We start from the raw sequence: 18670 nt of genomic DNA on the forward strand, positions 1-18670 counted from the left end.
TCTAACAGATTTGTGGATGTGCTAAAGCTCTTGCACATTGTAAGTATCTAATAAAATTTTTTATGTTCTTTGTTCTCTTAAATTTCAGCATTTAAACAGTATTGTACTGAAGTGTATTTTCTTTAATATTTCCTCATTTAAAACACTGAATAAACCTAATTAGGCAGTAGTATAAAAAAAACCTAAATTGCTGGAATTTTTCCCTAACAAGTATAGTGGGTAAATGTGTGGTAGTATCCCCCTTGATGCTCATGCAAAACTTCCATTTAAACTATTGGGATTTTGGATTAAATATTAGAATATGCCCCTAACTATAGCTCCTTATTTGTTAATGAACTATCTGGTTGTTTGGCAAGAATAATTCTTTCTCCATAAATAGTAGTATGAAAATTTTTGAATAAAAAACCTTTTAAAATTATTGTTTTTTTACCAACTTGAATATGTACAATGTATGTAAAAATATTTTACCTGATTCTTAGATAATCTGTTTAAATCTGGGCTTTTGTACTGCAGTCATCGTCGTACTGTATGTTTTGAGCTATAACTCTTTACAGGTATGCATTTTGCATTCCTTGCTGTTATGGGAGCATATACAATACCAATGTCCACTAATGGAAAGGTGCAAATTAATATTTAGTCAAGTATATTTGGTACGTTGGTATCAAACCCTTGATCTTGTATGCTAATTACACAATAAGCAGGTATTCTGTTAGCTACTGTAGAAGATGCTAGAACTAGCAAATGAGGAGTTTGGCTTTCCTGGGCATGTGATTTTGCTGTCTAATACATTAGAAGACATACAGCAAAGGTATTGGAAATGGATTGTATAAACAGAACTACTAAGTTGAGAGTACACAATTTTTTTACATCACAAGAGTGTACTGATAAAGTTTATAAGAAATCATATTTTTTCTCATGTACTGATTTTCAGTTTTCTTCACTCTACCTCTCCTGAGTAGTTTTTCCCCAGGAAGGAGAGAGAGTTCTAAATATTAAACATTTCTGCTTTTACCTAATGAGTCTCTTATGCAGCGCGTTCTGCCAGATTGGAAACAAGGATACGTTTTTTCTGTGCCTGTAAAACAGACCTCCTCTCTAACACAGGAAACGAAAATATTACTACACCACCTGTTGATTTTTGTTATATTTTTGAGTGATTGTTTTCTGAGTCTGCTAGGGCTTGAACTTTAAAAGACTGTGTCGGATAGTAATGGCAAATTTATAGTTTACAACCAGCATTGTACTTAGTCCAGGCACCAACCATCTTAAATACCTGTTTGGGGAATTGAGCATAAGGCACTATGAAGAGAGTGTGTTTAAATAGCAAAGTTATACGTTTTTAATTAGTTGCTAGCTGTAAAGTAAACTGCATGGCAGAATGTTCTCAAATGAATGAGGACTCTTGTTGGCTCAGGGACAAATATCAGAACATAAAGGCAGTGCAGTGTAGTGGAGAGGATGCTGACCTGAGTCTCAAATCTGGGATCTAGTCTCTCCTCTGCCATTGATCTGTTGTGACCTTAGGCAATCAGTTCAGCTCTCTCTGTGTTTGTCTGTTTAGATCATAAGCTCTTTGAGGCTGGGACTGTGTATGCTGCCTATCATTAAAAGGAAAATCACCATCCCTATTGGCAGAGTTTATGGAAACCCAGTGTTGTGTTTAAATGTAACAGTACTCCCAGGGAATCTGACTATCCACAAGAATGATGCAAAGCCACTTAAAAGACAATTATGAAAGTGAGGTTCTATGTGGAAAGTAACTTTGCAGCACTGCCATTGTGGGATTTCACTTTTATTGTGTCCCAGTAGTTTTTGTCTCACTTGTTTAGCTTGCTGACTGCCAGCCAAGCAACTCAGCTTGGGCTCCCAAAGTGACGCCTGGGCCCTTTTCACCCTGTGCTTCATCACCTGTAATAAAGGTTCTGCAGGCCAAATGAGGCTGTGTGTTTCTTCAGCTGCAGCTACTTGGAGTTGAGTAAGCAATTCTGTGGATGGTGTGTACAGAGTGGAGGAATATTTAGCTCACTCAGTCTTAGCAACATTGGCTCTGCAGCACTAACAGGAGTAAAGAGCAGTAAACTCTTATTTTTGTCACTGAAATCAACAAGTATAATGCTGACTACACCCAGGGAGCAGATCTGAGTGAGAAGGTGCCATTTTACACACCCATTTTTAAGAGCACTTGAAGTGAAAGTTAAGGTAATTGAGGATGCGGATATAGGTGGAGGCTGGCTATACATAACCAAGTCTAATTTTGCTTGCATTTTGTTGATTATATTAACTAAATTGCTTTAGATGAAACAACTCTCCCAAGCACTCAAAGAGCCCATCTGAAGGTTGTGGGGTTTTTTTATTTAATGAGAAGAACAAAAAATAAATACTTAAGACACAGTGTTTGATCATATAGAAAATGTTTTGGTTTGGGATCAGTTATATAATATCATGAATTTAATGTAAGCATTGTGTTGGCTATAAAGGTGCTGATTGAGATACTGGCCTTCAATTTTGCACAATGAAGTTTGCCAAAATGTGTAGAGTCAGTGGAGTTGCTCCGGACTGAATGACCCATTTAATTGTAATCCTGTCTCCTCGCTCCTTCTTTGAAGGATGAAATTCTATTAAAGTGCAGAAACTTCACTCTCAGGAGCTGCAAAAAACAAAATACTTAAACCAAAACAGTGTGCAGCTTGGGGTCAGTTTATGGCTGGCCTGTGGAGGGGTACACTCTAGCCCGGGGAGGACGCAAGGTACTTCCATAGAAGACAACTCTCATCTGGCTGCAAAGCATTATGGAGCCCAAGGAACAAGCAAGTTGTCCACCACTGGCTGAAATGTTCCATACCCCAAAAGGTCAGAGGGCCTACACACCCTTTACCGTATGCATTTGTGAGCCAGCACCCTTTCCCACCCTCCAGTATCCAGGAGGTATTACATATTGCAAAGGCCAAATGGCTCTCTCCACACCACTCAGTAGGTGTATGGGTGTGCCCCCTTACTAGTGCCCTCCAGCTCTCAAAGCCTCATTTAGCCTTCTGAGTTTTAGAGTGAACAAAATTAAAAAGTTAACATTAGGGGTCTTCCATTTGTTGAATTTCTGTCCGCGTTTTGTCTGCTAGAGTCTCTGGGTTAGTCATTTCTTGGTTATCTTTACCCATATGCCAGTATAATGCGTTAGATACTCTCTGTAGAACAGGGAGTGTGTCTTCCAGGGTGCTTGTACAATGCCTCGCACGACAGTGACTGATGGAGGTCTTTGCATGCTACTGTAATATAAATAAACTGTTTGCTACTGGTGAGTTATAAGAGCTAGGAGCTGGTAAAAAGAAAACTGGCAGCCCATCAGCAAACATTAAATCAGCATTTTTTTAATGGCAGATCTAGCATGTCACCTGCTGTGAGCTTGATGGATGTTGAGTTTAGAGCATGCTAGCTAAGCAGGGCTTGCACACGCCATTTGTAATTTGAGCTTTCACTAAGCCAAAGTGAATTAATGCTCATGACCCTAGTTTTCCTTTAAGATTTACACAAGGCTATAATAGATTATGCTGCAGGGTCAAGATTGTCATAAGTGATTTTCAGTGCCTCGCTCTGTGGGGGCCCAACTTGAGACATGGCAAACGGGTGCCTGATTTTCAGAAAGTGCTGAGCCATCGATCTTCTGTAAATTGGGTCTCTTTAAAGTATTTCAGGTTGGGCACTCAGTCACGAGTCACTTGGCCTTTATCTTGTACACAACAGGAAAAATTCAAGGTGTCTCATCTTCCAGCTCCTAACACGTGCATGCATGAAAAGGCGTCTTGAAATGTTGACATGTTTGACAGGTTACATACAGGAACAAATTTTCAAAAAGTGGCCACTGATTTTGTTTGTTTGCAGACTGTGTGTTTAGGCACAGAACTACAGAGCTACAGTGACTGCATATGCAAGTGGTAGAAGCCAGTTGAATCTGGCTGAAAATTGGAACCATAGATAGGGAAATAGCTGCTTCTCATACATGTAAGTAATGCACAAATGCATCCTGACAATATGTAGGATTTATTTTAAATTCTCTAATTCAGTATGCAGCATAGGCTAGCTCAGTAGCCCTGAACCACTTTTTGGTGGAGTTTCCCTCCTGTGAAGAATTGGCAGAGGAGTGTTACCTCTTTTTATCCCCATCAGCCATGCTCACATATGTTAGCTGCCATTTCTTCTTCTTCTGTTCATATTCTCTCTTTTCCTTTTCTGCCTCTGGTTGGTGTATCTCTGCCTCCCACTTCCCCCTCCTTCCCTCTTTTTACGGTCTCTGTGACTCCCAGTCAACAAAAGGCTACAGACTGCTTAGAATAGGGGCATCTACTTGGTTGCACTTAAGGCCAGATGCATATGCTCTTGCAATGTAGCTGAGTGCTGGGAACAGAGGAGAGAAGCTTGGGCCTGTGGGTTGCTGCCTGGGCCTGTAGCCCCATCCCTATGAGTTGCTCCTATGTCCATTTGCGTTAGGGGCCACTGCTATAGCAGGAAGCCAAGGCAGGTGGCTTTCCAAGAGCCGCCCACTGCATTACCCACAGCAACAAGCACATTTGTATTTTGAGAGGTGTGGATCTGAGGTCAAGCAACTTTATCTCCGCTGGTGCACTCTCGCTGAGCTAAAATGGGGCCATGTTCACCAGGGAACTCTGGGTTAGCTTGTTGCTGTTTTTGCAGCATATTTACACTGTAAAAATACTTCATTCTCTTAGAAATCTAAAGATTAGACTCAGACTTCACAATGTAAACTAAATTGCAGTCAAATACTACAAGGAAGCAATCATAATAGATCTGGGGGAGCAGAATGGTGTACAGCAGTAAGCACAAGGCTGGGAGCGAGGAACTCCCATGCTCTAATCCTAGCTCTGGCCGTGATTTGTTGTGTGGCCTTGGTCAGTTCTCGGAACCTCTCTGCCTCAGTTTCTCTGTCTGTAAAAAATAAATAGTAATATTTACCTTCCTGCCAGATGCGAGGTGAGGATGCCAGTACAGCTCTCTAAACTACTGGAGTGCTTTAGAATTGCTGAATGGCCGTGCCAGATCTGGTCGAGACATTTAATAATGAATTACAGCTGTAGCTAGATTACAAAGAAATGTTAATGAAATAAGTTGGTCTGGCAGGGAGCACTGGTGGGTTATCTAGTCCGTTCTCTGCATTAGGATATTGTGAACATCTCCCCAGTCAGATAATTGACTATGTTGTAAAAATTAAGTATCTTATGCTATTAAAGACCTGTGAATTATTGTACTAGTCATGAAAACGACATAGAATTACTTGTCAGCTTTCTAGGACTGATGAGGTAATTTGTGTACTTGAAAAACCGTACAATCAACGTGTATTGACTTCATTATAAAGTATCACTGATATAGTTAAGCGTATGTATTGACCTTTTGTATTAAATATGTGTTTGCAAGATCTATTACATCTATGTCCCATGCAGTCGTACTTGCAGTTTGCCATGTTGTGGCAGCGTGGCCCTTTCCTAGAATGTGAAAGTTGGGGGGGGGGGTGTGTGTGTGTGCCTTGAAGAATGTGCAAATGCAAAAAAATTCCTGACACCAAACTGATATTTGAGCTCTTTGGATTTGTACTTAAGCAGGAATTGCACATAAACTGAAAGATGTTTCTGCTGATGGTGTGTTAATGTATGATAAGAAGTATGCGACTACAAACCAGGGTGAACATGTGAATGGAGCCCAAGCAAAAGGATGCCAGGATCAGCATTAAATTATGCAGTTATCTGTCTTTTTTTTTTAAATTGCAATTTTTAAAAAAAGACTATTTCTCTTTTCTGACACATCTTGCTTAAACAATGTCTGTCTCTCTCCCTGTGCAGTCAAAAAGCTGTCTCATCCATGCTTTTCTGAATAGTGGAATGTTAATTTCACAAATTTTAAATGAACAATATATGTGCAACTGTACAGAAATCTGAAGCCCATATGGGCTCAGGCCAGCAGTTTAGTGAAAGTTCAGCATGTGGTTAAGGTGGATCTGAAATTGGGTCCACATCTTTTCCCTTGTTCCCCAGGCTAACACAAAGTTATGGGGTCATTTGTTGTGGCCTTGCACTTGCAACACTCTAGTGAGAGGGATGCAAGTCACTGTGACACAAGGCCTTTCTGGGAGAGAAGAAGGGTTTCTGTTGATGAAATAGCGGTGACCCTATTATGAATCATTTGTCAAGTTCCACAGTTGCCTAATTAGCTGAGGAAATAGTGTCAAAGGATTTTTGACTCCATAGTAGCTCAGACATTGCTACAAACTGCTGGCAAGGATGTAGTTTAAAAAACAAAAACAAAAGGGCAAGCCCACTCATGCGTTTGTTAGGAGTGTCTTGCCAGACATTAACAGAAAAATGAAGTATTTGTAAGTAATTTAACACTTACTGGAGTAACTGAGCTCCCTCAGGAGCCACTGGTTACTCTACTGGATAGTGACACTTGAAGCAATCTGTAATAGATATGGATGCCATTGTGTAACACATTCTGGTGACAACCAGATGTGCCTTCATCTCAAAGTAGGGAAATGAAGGTCATCTCTTTTGTGTACACAATGAAAGGAGACGCAAGAAAATTACAGTTGGACCAGAATATAACAACATAAAGTTGGATCCTGCAAACAGCATTGCATGAAGCAGTTTGAGCATCTGGGCCATTGTTATTTATTTACTTCTTTGAAAAAATCATCCTGTTGAACTGCATGTCAACATACCTTTTTTGTTCTCACACATACACACGCACACACAATATTTATATGCTTGTCACATCATGTAAAACTTCTGTTTTGTCACAAATGGTACTATTCAATTGAGTAAATGTCTCATTTTAAAAAGTGAATATTTTAGCTTTTTTTAAAAATACAGCATGAGTAGAATTCAGTTTTTTATTTGAGAAGTGTTTTTAAATACAAAGTGTGATTCTTAAAAATTCGCTTTAATGTTGCTGCTGCATTGCTTCAAACAGAACACGTTGCCTATGGCAGCTAGGGTGATGGCCTTTGAACAGTTCAGTGCAGGAGGAGGCTTTAGCAATGTTTATGTTCTGGTATAACTATAAAATCTGTGAGTGTAATGCGGATTATTTCAATGTGATCGCATGTGATACTGATCACTGAGTGCCAAGTATACATACATATGTTAACTTTTAACAGTGATGTTAAGGAAGTTGGCCATGTTTTTCTATTTAGTAGTGAACAGATTAGCTTTAGAGGGAAGCAGGCAAGTGCATTTAATTAACCTCACTGTAATTCTTGAATTACTGCTCTTCTTTTAGGAAAAAATTATCCTTGTACTGAATGACATGCATTTTTTTTGGAGTGAAGTTTCATTTTTCTCTCTTTTTATATTCTGTTTATTTAACTATATTAAAAATGCAGCCATTATGGGCTCTCGCTACACAGATACAATATTAATGAATTTCATAATCAGAGGACCAATAGTTATGAACATAGACAGTCACGGCATTCTCCTATCTATTTCACTCTTCTCCCTCCTATCCCCACCCTCACTCCTCAGGCTTATGCTGTCTGCCTTCAAATCTTTTTAACTTCAGCTCAAGATAAACCTCAGGAGGGTTACTTCAAAAGAGCTGCCAGGTCATAAATAAATTTTTAATATTGTTATTGTAACCAATGCACAGTGCATGTTCAATAACAGTGATTTGATAATTCCCAAGAAATCTGAACCTTTTCTCCTTCTCATTTTTGTTTCATTTAGCAGTCTGGTTTGTCACCATTTGTAGGTTTAATTTGATTTGCCTTGTATCTCCTATATTACCTCTCTTTCCTCTCTGCAGTAGTTCATCTGTTGACTTATTAGGGACTGGGCTGACAATCAAGTATCTTGACTGGCTGTTATTTCGATGATGAAGTCACATAGTATGATCCAAAGCTCACTGGAGTTAATGATGACCTCAGTGGGCATTGGATCATCCCAGAGAGAGCACCAGGGTCTCCTGTGGCCAAATACATGCCAGAGTCTTCATATGCTAAAACAGTAACTTAAATAAATGGTGTTTAAAACTGACTCCCTACTCCTCTTCCAGTGTCTTGTCAGGAAGGAGCTTCTTCTGCCGATTGCATTGTATACAAACAAGCTTTCATGCACTGTGCCTTGCAATGTTCAGATAACCTATGCCAGAGGACAAAGCAAGAATTTTATGTTGTTTTGGGGAAAAGACTCCATCCAAGGCTGAGCTACAAACAGTGAGATCCAGCATTTACTAGTCTCATGCTGGCTTATGTATTAGACTCAGTAACTGTCTGCTCTTGCTAAGTGTACCAGTTACAAGTACTAAACACAATGTATTTTGCCCAACGTTCTTCAGAAGTCCTGTATTTGGGCTGTATTAGTCATTGCAATTCCTTGTATCATTTCAGCATTAAGCAGTGCTCAAAAGCAGTGTTTCCCAAACTGTGGGTCCTGACTCACCAGTGGGTCATAGGAAGATTCTGAATGAGTCATGGGCCCAGAGCAGAGGGGAGGCCTGGGGGTGGGGGTGTTGGAGAGCAAGCCCACCCCGCATTCACCCCACAGCAGCGGCTCCTGTCCCAAGAGACTGGGCCTGGCTCTGCACTCCAGGTGTTTCAACCTGGCACACGGGGTCACAACGCCACTTGGGTTTTGGCCTGGTCACCCCTCCATTATGATAGCCAGGCAGCCGGTGCCTCTTCTCTACAGCAAGTTGGGTTGTGATACCAGATTGGAGGGTGCTGCTGCAGGTGGTCTGTGCCTCCTCGGCAGAGCAAGGAGGAGGCTGTGGAGGGGAAGGAGACTGCTGTATGATTTTTGGTGATCCCCTCTCCACAGGAATTTGGGCCCTAGGCACGTACTTAGTTTGCCTATGCATTAATCCAGCCTTGGTTTGGACAAGCAGTACCCCATGTGACAGCAGTACCCCATGTGACAACTTTTTCTTAATACAATACTGTTTTTATGAAGTTTAATACAAAATCTATCCTACTGTTGCACCGTTACAGGATTTAAAAATAGTAAATGGGGGTTTCTGTATAATATATGTATAGTGGTGGGTTGCAAAAAACAGCCACAAAATTCAGTTGGTAGGTCATCTTCGTAAAATGTTTGGAAACCATTGCCCTAAGGTCAGGAAACCCCATAGATGCAGCTGATAGTAAGCTATGTGACACTTGTCTGCACAGATGATGTGTGAAAGAGCATTTCCATATGAATAAGGCCATCTGCTTTGTTTTTTGTTTTTTTTTTAAAAAAAACTTTAATGCGGTAGTTCCGGACCTTTCCTTTCTACTCCCTGCCCAAAAACCACCTGCAGTTTCTTGCCACAAACTACTGAATCCCAGCCTTTTGTGACCCATGGAACCATGCGATTGGAGCTTGTGGGGATATTGCTGGGAGATGGTGACAGGGACGTTTGGGTGGATGGGCCTAGAGAGGTTAACTGAGAGAGCTGGTATGGATGGCTGTGACGTGTCCTCTCACCCTCCTCCACCCCAGCAGCACTCGCCTCCAGGGGAGAGTTGTTCTGGGAGGCTATAGGAGCCTAGTGCCTGTAGTTCAGATTTTCCTCCCTGTGACATCCTAGACATTGACTTAGCTCATATCCTATAGAGTTATTCAGCAGTTTAAGTAAGGTACACGGGTGTTACAAGATTTTTAAAAATTGTGTAAGTTTCATTGTAAGTGGTGGAAAAGGTACTCGGGACCCATGGGTGAAATCCTGGCCCCATTGAAGTCAATGTCAAAATTCTCATTGACTTCAGTGGGGCCAGGTTTTTCACCCTATATGTTCAGTGAGGACCAAATAAACATGATAGCCTGGTCTGTTCGGGAGGCTTTTGTAGCATAGAGAATGTACCACCTTCTGGGATGAGTGATCAGTGTTCCCAGCGTAGGTAAATATTGATTGTACCAAACTATTTATGATATTAAAAAAAGAACAAACAAGAAAAACCTGACCGCTCTAGTGTCATTTGGTTGGTTTTCTCTTAGGCCTGGCTTACACTACAAAGTGAGGCTGACGTAAGTTGTCTTGTTGAGTCGACAGAGTTGTGCATGTGTCTACATTCAAACTTGTCTTCTGCCAACGTTGGCATCCTGTTACGGTGACACAGTAAAACCACCTCCCTGAATGGCACTGAGCCATGGTCGATGTACTGTGGTCAATGCAGAACAAGCGTAGACACTGCACAACCTACATTGATGCTAACAGTCCTCCAGCAGCTGCCCCACTGTGCCCCATAGTGACCACTCTGGGGGTCATAGAGACTGTAAGCCACCCGTCATCATCCCTCCCCCCCCACCCTAAAACCACCTGCATATGTTCGAAAGGGCTTTTTCCTGATCGTCCCACTTGGTGAGCACACCGAACAGCTCTCCTTTGTTATGTGCAACTGCCCAACCCACTCTGTTGGCTACACATTCTAGACGCACTCCTGCCTGGAGCAGACAGGAGAAATTGAATCTCTTGGGCCTGTGGGGAGAAGGGCCTCTGCAGGCACAGCTACGGATCAGCTGTAGAAACATTGACCGCTACGAAAAGATTGCACAGAGGGTGGATACAGGTGAAAGAGGACGACAGGGATCAGCAGCAGTGACACATGAAAATGAAGGAACCTGCAACAGGCACACCACGAGACCTGGGGAGCCAACAGTCAGTCTGGTGCTGAGCCACAGACCTGCTGCTTTTACCATCCTTGCATGCCATCCTTGTCGGAGACCCCCACCGCCATCCTCAGACCAGCGTGGCTGCCTCGGAGGAGTATGTGAAAGATACCCCTGCTGTGTACAGTGAGGAGGAGGGACACGTGGCAGGTGCTCCAGCCATGCAGTGAGCCAGAATCTCTTTGAGACTCCATCTCATTCTAGTCCTGCCAGCCAAGCATGGATGACCCTGATCTAGGGGCAGGAACCTTGGGTAAGTGTGTGCATGCATTCACCCTTAAACCTGAAAATGGCACCCGACCCAGCCCCATGTTGGCAGGATGGAGATACTTGCTTTCCATTTTCTTCCTAGGAGAAGAGAGAGAGATACAACAAACAGTGGTAGAGTTATCATCTGCTTTTCATTCCCCTATAGGGTTAAGCCGGGGGAGAGGGTGGGAGACAGATGTGAAGCAGCTTGTTTATGTACACAGGGATGTCCCTTGTATCCTCCTGAGAGTTGTTGTTGAGATCTTTCACGGAGGAACTCCGCAATCCTTTCCTGAAGGTTTCTGGAGATGGCTGCCTTATTTCTTCCTCCTCTGTAGGACACTGTCCCATTCCACTCCACTATGACGATCACTGCAGTAAACAGGCTAGTGGCGTATGGGTCCAGTGGCTTGGGGATGCCCAGCAGCAGCTATGCTGTGTGCCTTTGTTATCCTCAGGAATGAGATATCGGCTAAAATCACCACCGCCTGTGGAAAAGAGTGCTAGTATTCAGTGCATTGCCCTGTACTTGTGGGCCGATTTTTTTTTATTTTTTATGCAACTGAATAATTCCCTCCTCCTCTTCCCCCCAGCAGGCCATAGTCACCATGGGTGTGGCAGCTAGGCAACAGTGCTGCGCAGAGGCATTCAAACCTGAAGTGTCAATAAGCAGGTCTGATTTTACAATGTTATGGGAATAAATTCAGCACTCCCCTCCCTTATCTTTCACTTTTTGTTGTGATTATAAATACAATGATATCTGTCTGTTTTTTTTGTTGCTGCTCCTTTTAGCCTTGAGGGGTTCCCCCTCCACACCTGCGGCATGCCTGATCCGAAAGAGAAGAAAGAAGCGGACGAGGGAGAACATGTTCTGCAAGATCCTGAAAGCCAGTGCTTCACTGGATCTTGATCAGAAGGCCTGGAGGGTGAATATAGCAGACAGCCTGGAGAAGGAAAGTGCAGACAGGAGAAAGTCCCAGCAGGAAAAGGAGCGGGAGATGCACCAGGGCATAATGGGGGTTCTCAGTCAGCGAACACAAATGCTGCCAACTTCTTGACCGATGGGTCCAACGATCCTGGGCTCACCTTCCTTTGCAGTCAGTGAGGAATTAATTATATTTTCGCAGCTCCTTACCCCAACTCCCTCCAAACTTTCCACATGACATCATGGGCCACATCCCTATCCCTGCCACCCCACGCCAGGGGACAGTAAGGAAAATCACAGCTTCGTATGGCTGGTGTATGTTTGACAGAAATGGACTGAACTGGACATGAATGTTTTTCTAGCCTTCTAATTTTAAAGTTCTGTTCCATTTATTTTATAAGTTTGCATTGTATCATTTTTAACTGCACAATAGTCTTTGCACTGTTTTTCTTATGCAATAAATTTTTATTTTTTGGAAATAATTTGATCTTTATTACTTGATAACATATACTGCAGAATGCCTAGTGCTACGGAAAGCACCATTAATTGTAATTGAACCAGGATTTCAACATCACCAATAGTAATCCGCTGGTCAGGAAAGAATGTCTCTGTTTGCAGCTTTCTGAACAAGCCTGTGTTCTTAAAGATGCAAGTGTCACACACCTTCCCTGACCTGCCCACATTGATATCGGTGAAATGTCCCCCAGTGATTCACCAATACTTTCATAACCATGGAAAAGTAGCCCTTTCTGTGGATGTATTCTGGCACCAGCCCACCTTCCTACAAATGGGGATATACATGCTGTCTGTCGCCCCACCACAGTTCGGGAACCCCATTGCTGCAAATCCATTCACTGTTTCCTGCGCATTGCTGAGAGTCACAGTCCTGTGTAGCAGGAAACAATGGCCCCATACACTTGCAGGACAATGGCCCCCACTGTAGATTTTCCAGCTTCAAAATGATTTCCCACTGACCAATAGGAGTCTGGCATTGCAAGCTTCCACAGTGTGATCACAGCAATTGACTTGCTTCTCAACTGTCAATGCAGCTCTCATTCTGATGTCCATGCACTGGAGGGCTAGTTCAAACTCAGCACATGGACCCAGGAATGTGACTTTTGCGTCCAAAAGTTCTGGCGGCACTGGGAATAACTCCCCTTGTTGACAGGCCCTGAGTTAAAGCCACACAGTAACATAAAACAGATGGTACCATCTCACCCTCTGTAATGGGTAACGCTCCACAGCATTTCTGCAAGGGAAATACTGTCATATGTATTGTTGCCGGAAGGCCAGTCTCTCAGTGAGGGTTGTTTTTTTTCTCTTTGTACTCCAACAGGATTTCCGGGATGCAGTGGCACATGCTTCCAGGCAGCTAGGAAAGCCAGTGATTGAGGAAAGGATCCTGAATCAGATCCTGTACTACCTACCTCAGCTGTATGAACTTAATCAGGACCTCCTCAGAGAATTAGAAGAGAGACTGTCTCACTGGTAATGATCAATAAGAGTGCAATTTTTTTCCATGGTTTTAATATTTAACTGTGGAGTAAAGTGAATTTTACATTCAGCAGAAGTTTGCTCTTTTGTAATCTATATGCTTTTTAGACTCCAGAGCTGACTTCTGAGCCTAAGGACCTAATTTTCAAATGAGGACACCTTAACTGGGCATCTAAATTCCACATTTAGATGCTGGAATTGACATTTGGGTGCATTAATTGTACATATGCATGTAAATGCCTATTTGATCAACCGGATTTTGGACCAAAGCTAAGTTCTTCAAAAATAGAAGCCTAAAGTTAAGCTTCTTTGAATCTGCATTTGGGCATCGAAGTAAGTGGCCTGATTTTTTGAAAGTGCCAAACATTCACACTTCCATTGGCCTCAATCTGGTGCCTAAATGTGAATCCAGGAGCCTGATTTTAGGTTCCTATTTTTGAACATTTTGGCCATAGGCACATGACTAAATTGTGAGTGTTTTGAAAATTGAGTTCCCTATTTCACTTTGCAGGATGAGATACCAGCACATCAATGCTTATCTCATTTGGAGAGGAGAAGCTAAGAATTTACAGCAACAACAAAATTAACCTGCACATTTTGGTTTGCCTAGTGAGATCAGCACTAGCTCAGTGGTTGACAACTTGCAGCCCTTCAGGGTAATCCGCTGGCGGGCCACCAGACAGTTTGTTTACATTTGCACAGCCGCCCGCAGCTCCCAGTGGCCGTGGTTTGCCATTCCTGGCCAATGGGAGCTCGGGAAGCGGCGTGGGCCGCAGGGAAGTGCTGGGATTTGCGGGCAGCCGTGCAAATGTAAACAAACTGTCTGGTGGCCAGCCAGCGGATTACCCTGACGGGCTGCTTGCAGCCCATGAGTTGCAGGTTGCCCACCACTGCACTAGCTGTTTAATAAGCCTTCTTTTTAATCCACTACTGAGCTCCGAAAGTGACTGAGAATGTTAGCTTTGCTGGTTTCTAAATCATAGATTTATTTTTATGTAGCTATGTGCTGTTTTAATTACTTTGTTCTCTTTTTCAGGATTGATTATCAAAGAATCGCTGATATATTTGTGAAAAAAGGACCCTACTTAAAGATGTATTCAACTTATATCAAAGAATTTGATAAGAATGTTGCGCTGCTAGATGAACAATGCAAGAAGAACCCTAGTTTTGCTGCTGTGGTTAAAGACTTTGAGGTATCATCTTCTTTTGCAAGAGAGATCTTACTTTCTCGTTTCTTATCTCTGGTGCTCTTTTGTAAGGCTGCAAAGATTTAGTTTTTCCTCTTTGTTTCTAGGTCCCAGTTGGGGACCAGTGGGTAGGACGAAGGAGAATTTAACCACTGTGGCCTACGTTTGCAAAAATGACTAGTGGTTTTGGGTGTCCAATTGGAGACATATCAAAGGGACTTGATTTTCAGAAGGCTCAGCACTTTCTAATAATAAGGCCTCTTTAGTGTGGTTTAAGATGGACAGCCAAAATCATTAGTCGCTTCTAAAAGTTTAAGTGTCTGGGTCAAATTATGCACTGACTTCTACCATTGTAAACTCATTGATTTGATTGGGGTTGCAGAGTAAAAATGAGGGCAGAATGTAGTTCTTCAAGTCCTGTGTTTGGTTTGGAATGGAAACCTGGGAAAGCGAATTTCTTGAGCTGCAAACCTGAAAATAAAACAAACCAATTCCTCTTCCAAAATGCCCTCAAACTGAGCACATGCAATAATCCTGCAAAAGCCAAGTACCCCTGCCAGCCTCTCACTTTATTCCCTGGAAAACCGATCAGAGAAGAGGTGTGAACTCTAAACATGCAATCCAGAATAAACATCACTGAGCACTTGTGAGGGTTATTCATTATTTTGACAGAGATTAATTCAGTAATGAATGAATTTTTGAGACTGACATAGTAAACAACTGCTGAGCTCAGTACTGTTGTAGTTCCTTTCCAGCAGAGAAATCATAACTTAGCCATAGCTATCTTCTGGTCACAGAGGGCCTGTTTCTCACCAAGCCCCACTAGGTGAGCGCGCACAAATGTAAGCCTGCTTTGCATGGCCAGCATCAGGTGCTTCCAGGCATTGCTCGATGTGTTGGGTGTGTGCGTGGCTAGATAAGCTACTTGGGAAGCTACAGGGGGAAGGAGGCTAAAGTGTGGAGGAGAAGAGAGTAAAGAAATGTAGGAGAGAGAAAAACAAGACAGCAATTACCAAAGAAAGAGATAAAACCTATCCCTGTTAGTGAAGGTGCTTCTTGTCAGTGTTCCTCATGTACGAGTAGCATTAATAAATGATTTTCAGGCGATTCGAACTGGAAGAAGTGATGAGAGGGCCAAATCACCCAACCTATGATGATTAAAACATAGAATCATAGAATATCAGGGTTGGAAGGGACCCCAGAAGGTCATCTAGTCCAACCCCCTGCTCGAAGCAGGACCAATTCCCAGTTAAATCATCCCAGCCAGGGCTTTGTCAAGCCTGACCTTAAAAACCTCTAAGGAAGGAGATTCAACCACCTCCCTAGGTAACGCATTCCAGTGTTTCACCACCCTCTTAGTGAAAAAGTTTTTCCTAATATCCAATCTAAACCTCCCCACTGCAACTTGATGTTGGAGCATGACCCTTTAAAAAGGTTTATCTCTCTGTTGTGTCTTTGGGCTTTGTACCACTTAAAGAGACTTCTGTAATGAATGCTGCAGCCTTCCCTACAGTTCTGTCTGATTGATAAGAATTGCGATGCCACCAGGTTACCTTCACTGCTAGCTGGCAGGTTTCCCTTATTTCTAGGGAGATGCATAACATTCTTTTCTTAGAACAAAGACAGATGTTTTGATTTTGCATAGAATTCCAGTGTTTACCTGTTACGTATCTTCCTAACTTTTGAGACATACTATTTTTATGTGTGTTCTTCTGTGTGGAGGAATGATCAGATCTGGCTACTAGCAATACTGTAGCATGTGGGCCTACAGATAAATGTTACTTGTGCATAGCTGAGGGCTGACTTAGGCAGCTCACATTTATATGTATTGCTGTGGAGTTAAGCAGGATAGCAGAATGCATCCCTTTCCAGCACACGAGTAAAAGTCAATTGTTTAGAGGCACAACTTCTTTGGGTAGCAGATAATTGACTATTAGAGGACTGTGGGTATTTATTTTGGGTGTTTGTCTTTCAGATGAGTCCTCGCTGTGCTAGTCTGGCACTCAAGCACTATCTGCTCAAGCCAGTTCAGAGGATTCCCCAGTACAGGCTGCTTTTGACAGGTACTGACAAGCTGTTCACAAGTTTAAAAGCCAGTCCTCACAAGTCCCAGGAAATTGGCATCTAGGCCATCACAACACTTTGCAAAGGATATTTACTTGATTACAGATGTATGAAACTCTCTTAAAATGTACTGTGCAGCTAGAAGTTCTACTCAGTAATATTGGCAGTCATAAAATACGCAGGAAAAATGCAGTTATTCCCAGCCACGTGATAGGTTTTCTGGTAGATAAATTCAGCAGAAGTCACAAACATCAAACCTTGTTATGGTTTGCTCTGTTTCCACAGCTGTGGAATCCAATCATGTCATTAGGAGCAGGGGAAGAGCATTGATTTCAAATGTGAGAAGGATGGGGAAGGGAGAAAAGGGGTCCTTACAATTGAAAATAAAAACATTTTTCTTTTAATATAAGTTCTAACCCAAGTACTAAATCCTCTAAGCCTGTTTTTTTTCCTGAAATTAGCCATGATTTTAAAGAAAATGTTTTGTGTGCACTGAAATCTTGTCTTTCTCAAAAATATAACCTAATTCTTGTTTTCTTGTTAACAAAAATTACAGGGTTTAAGTTCCGTTGCTTGGTTTATAAAGTTATGTGTTTTAGGAATGTAGGGAACATGCATTATAAAGGACAGTGTCAAGGATTTAGAATCTTCTCGAGTTCTTAAATATTTAGTTTTTGTTTTTTTCATGCTACTGTCCCTTGCTGAGAAATTTAAAAATAGTATCTGTATATGTAGTAACTACAAAAATAAAATGCTCCATGACCCTTTTCCAGCTCTGCAGCAGCTAACCAAGAAATGCCATTTCTCCTGCAGTATTTAAATCAGTGATGCTGCTGCATAGTACAGTTTAAGCTTATTACATTGCAGCCACAAAGTTATGATTAAAAATAACCCCTTTATTTTCAGTTGCATTAAAATCAAAGAGGGAAGGCAGGGAAAACCCTATGAAAACAGGTTATTTGTAAGTGGGAAATGTTTACATCTCTTACAATACAAGGAAAAGCAAAAGCTTATTAAAAGGTATCTGATCATTTTATTTTAAAAGGACACTAACTTTAGACATGGCAGGGGGACTGCTATTCATTCCAAATTCAGTGGTGGTGTCTCGATTTCTAAGAGACCAAAGGCATACTTAAAAGGGGTGGAACCAAAAGGTAGGGAGGAGGAAAGACCTTTTTGATAAATGCAGTTGCGACAGAAACCCCATAGCTCAAAGGCTTTAAAATCCTCATTATCGTTGGTTCTAAATGCAGGAGGTGAGGGAGGAAGTTCATAGAAAACACTAGTCTTGTAAATCCTCTTCTATCTGGCTGATACCATAGGACCCCAGTCATGCAATTGGATCTGTGAAGGTAGATCTTGTACCCATGTAGAGCTTTGTTGATCCTGTGGCTACCAGCAGGGATCACACTGCAAGATCAGGGTCTTGGTTTCTAAACAGAATTTTTCTCTGTTCCATGGGAGGGATGAAAAGCTCAAAGATCAGACTCTCATCTATGCTGATTATTTTTTAGTAACAGTTCTTGGAAGGAACAGTAAAATAACTTCAAAGGGAGAGCTGTACTTCCCTTGCTATTGCTCAGCCTGCAATATCCATCCACATTGCATTATATTTGCCTTGGCCATAAAATGGGATTATTTGCCCCTCCCCCATGTGTAGCTAGATGGTCTGTCTGTCCATTTAAAGCACCTCTGCTTAATACTGGGTGGTCTCCATGAAAATCCTGCACTGCTGGGACTTCAGAACACACAGAAGGTACTTGGGCCCAGCATCAGAATGCGCTGGGCAGCATGAGTGAAACAAGAATGAAGGTAATTTTAAATGATAAAGTTGCTGTATTCAAAGCCAATGGCAAAATTCCCTATTCTGTAGATGCATAAGGAAACAAAGTGGGCAAATTGTGGCAGGGAGAGGAAAAAAATTATCAGTGAAATGCAGCTGCTGGGCCTCTTGGTGTCGACAGCTGGTTTTCCGTCTCGATGTTATCTAAGCACTCTGTGTCAGTAGGCTAGCCTTGTTTTTATGATACATTTCCACTTTCCTGTTTCCATGTACCTTTGCAGTAGCATCAATTTACAAGATGATTGCTGCCTCTTGATACTGT

At 42.1% G+C, this 18670-nt stretch overlaps 1 protein-coding gene across 2 annotated transcripts in view; it reads left to right on the forward strand.

The window, feature by feature from the left end:
- The window catches only part of FGD6 (FYVE, RhoGEF and PH domain containing 6), a 104024-nt gene that overhangs the window by 42306 nt on the left and 43048 nt on the right, over nucleotides 1–18670 (forward strand). For both annotated transcript variants that reach the window (XM_073327515.1, XM_073327514.1), the window contains exons 5-8: nucleotides 9–39; nucleotides 13157–13308; nucleotides 14351–14507; nucleotides 16477–16564. In XM_073327515.1, coding sequence (XP_073183616.1) covers nucleotides 9–39; nucleotides 13157–13308; nucleotides 14351–14507; nucleotides 16477–16564 — 428 coding nt within the window. The remainder of the gene's footprint in view (nucleotides 1–8; nucleotides 40–13156; nucleotides 13309–14350; nucleotides 14508–16476; nucleotides 16565–18670) is intronic.

Source organism: Lepidochelys kempii, chromosome 1, assembly GCF_965140265.1.
Source record: "Lepidochelys kempii isolate rLepKem1 chromosome 1, rLepKem1.hap2, whole genome shotgun sequence".
NCBI lineage: Eukaryota > Metazoa > Chordata > Testudines > Cheloniidae > Lepidochelys > Lepidochelys kempii.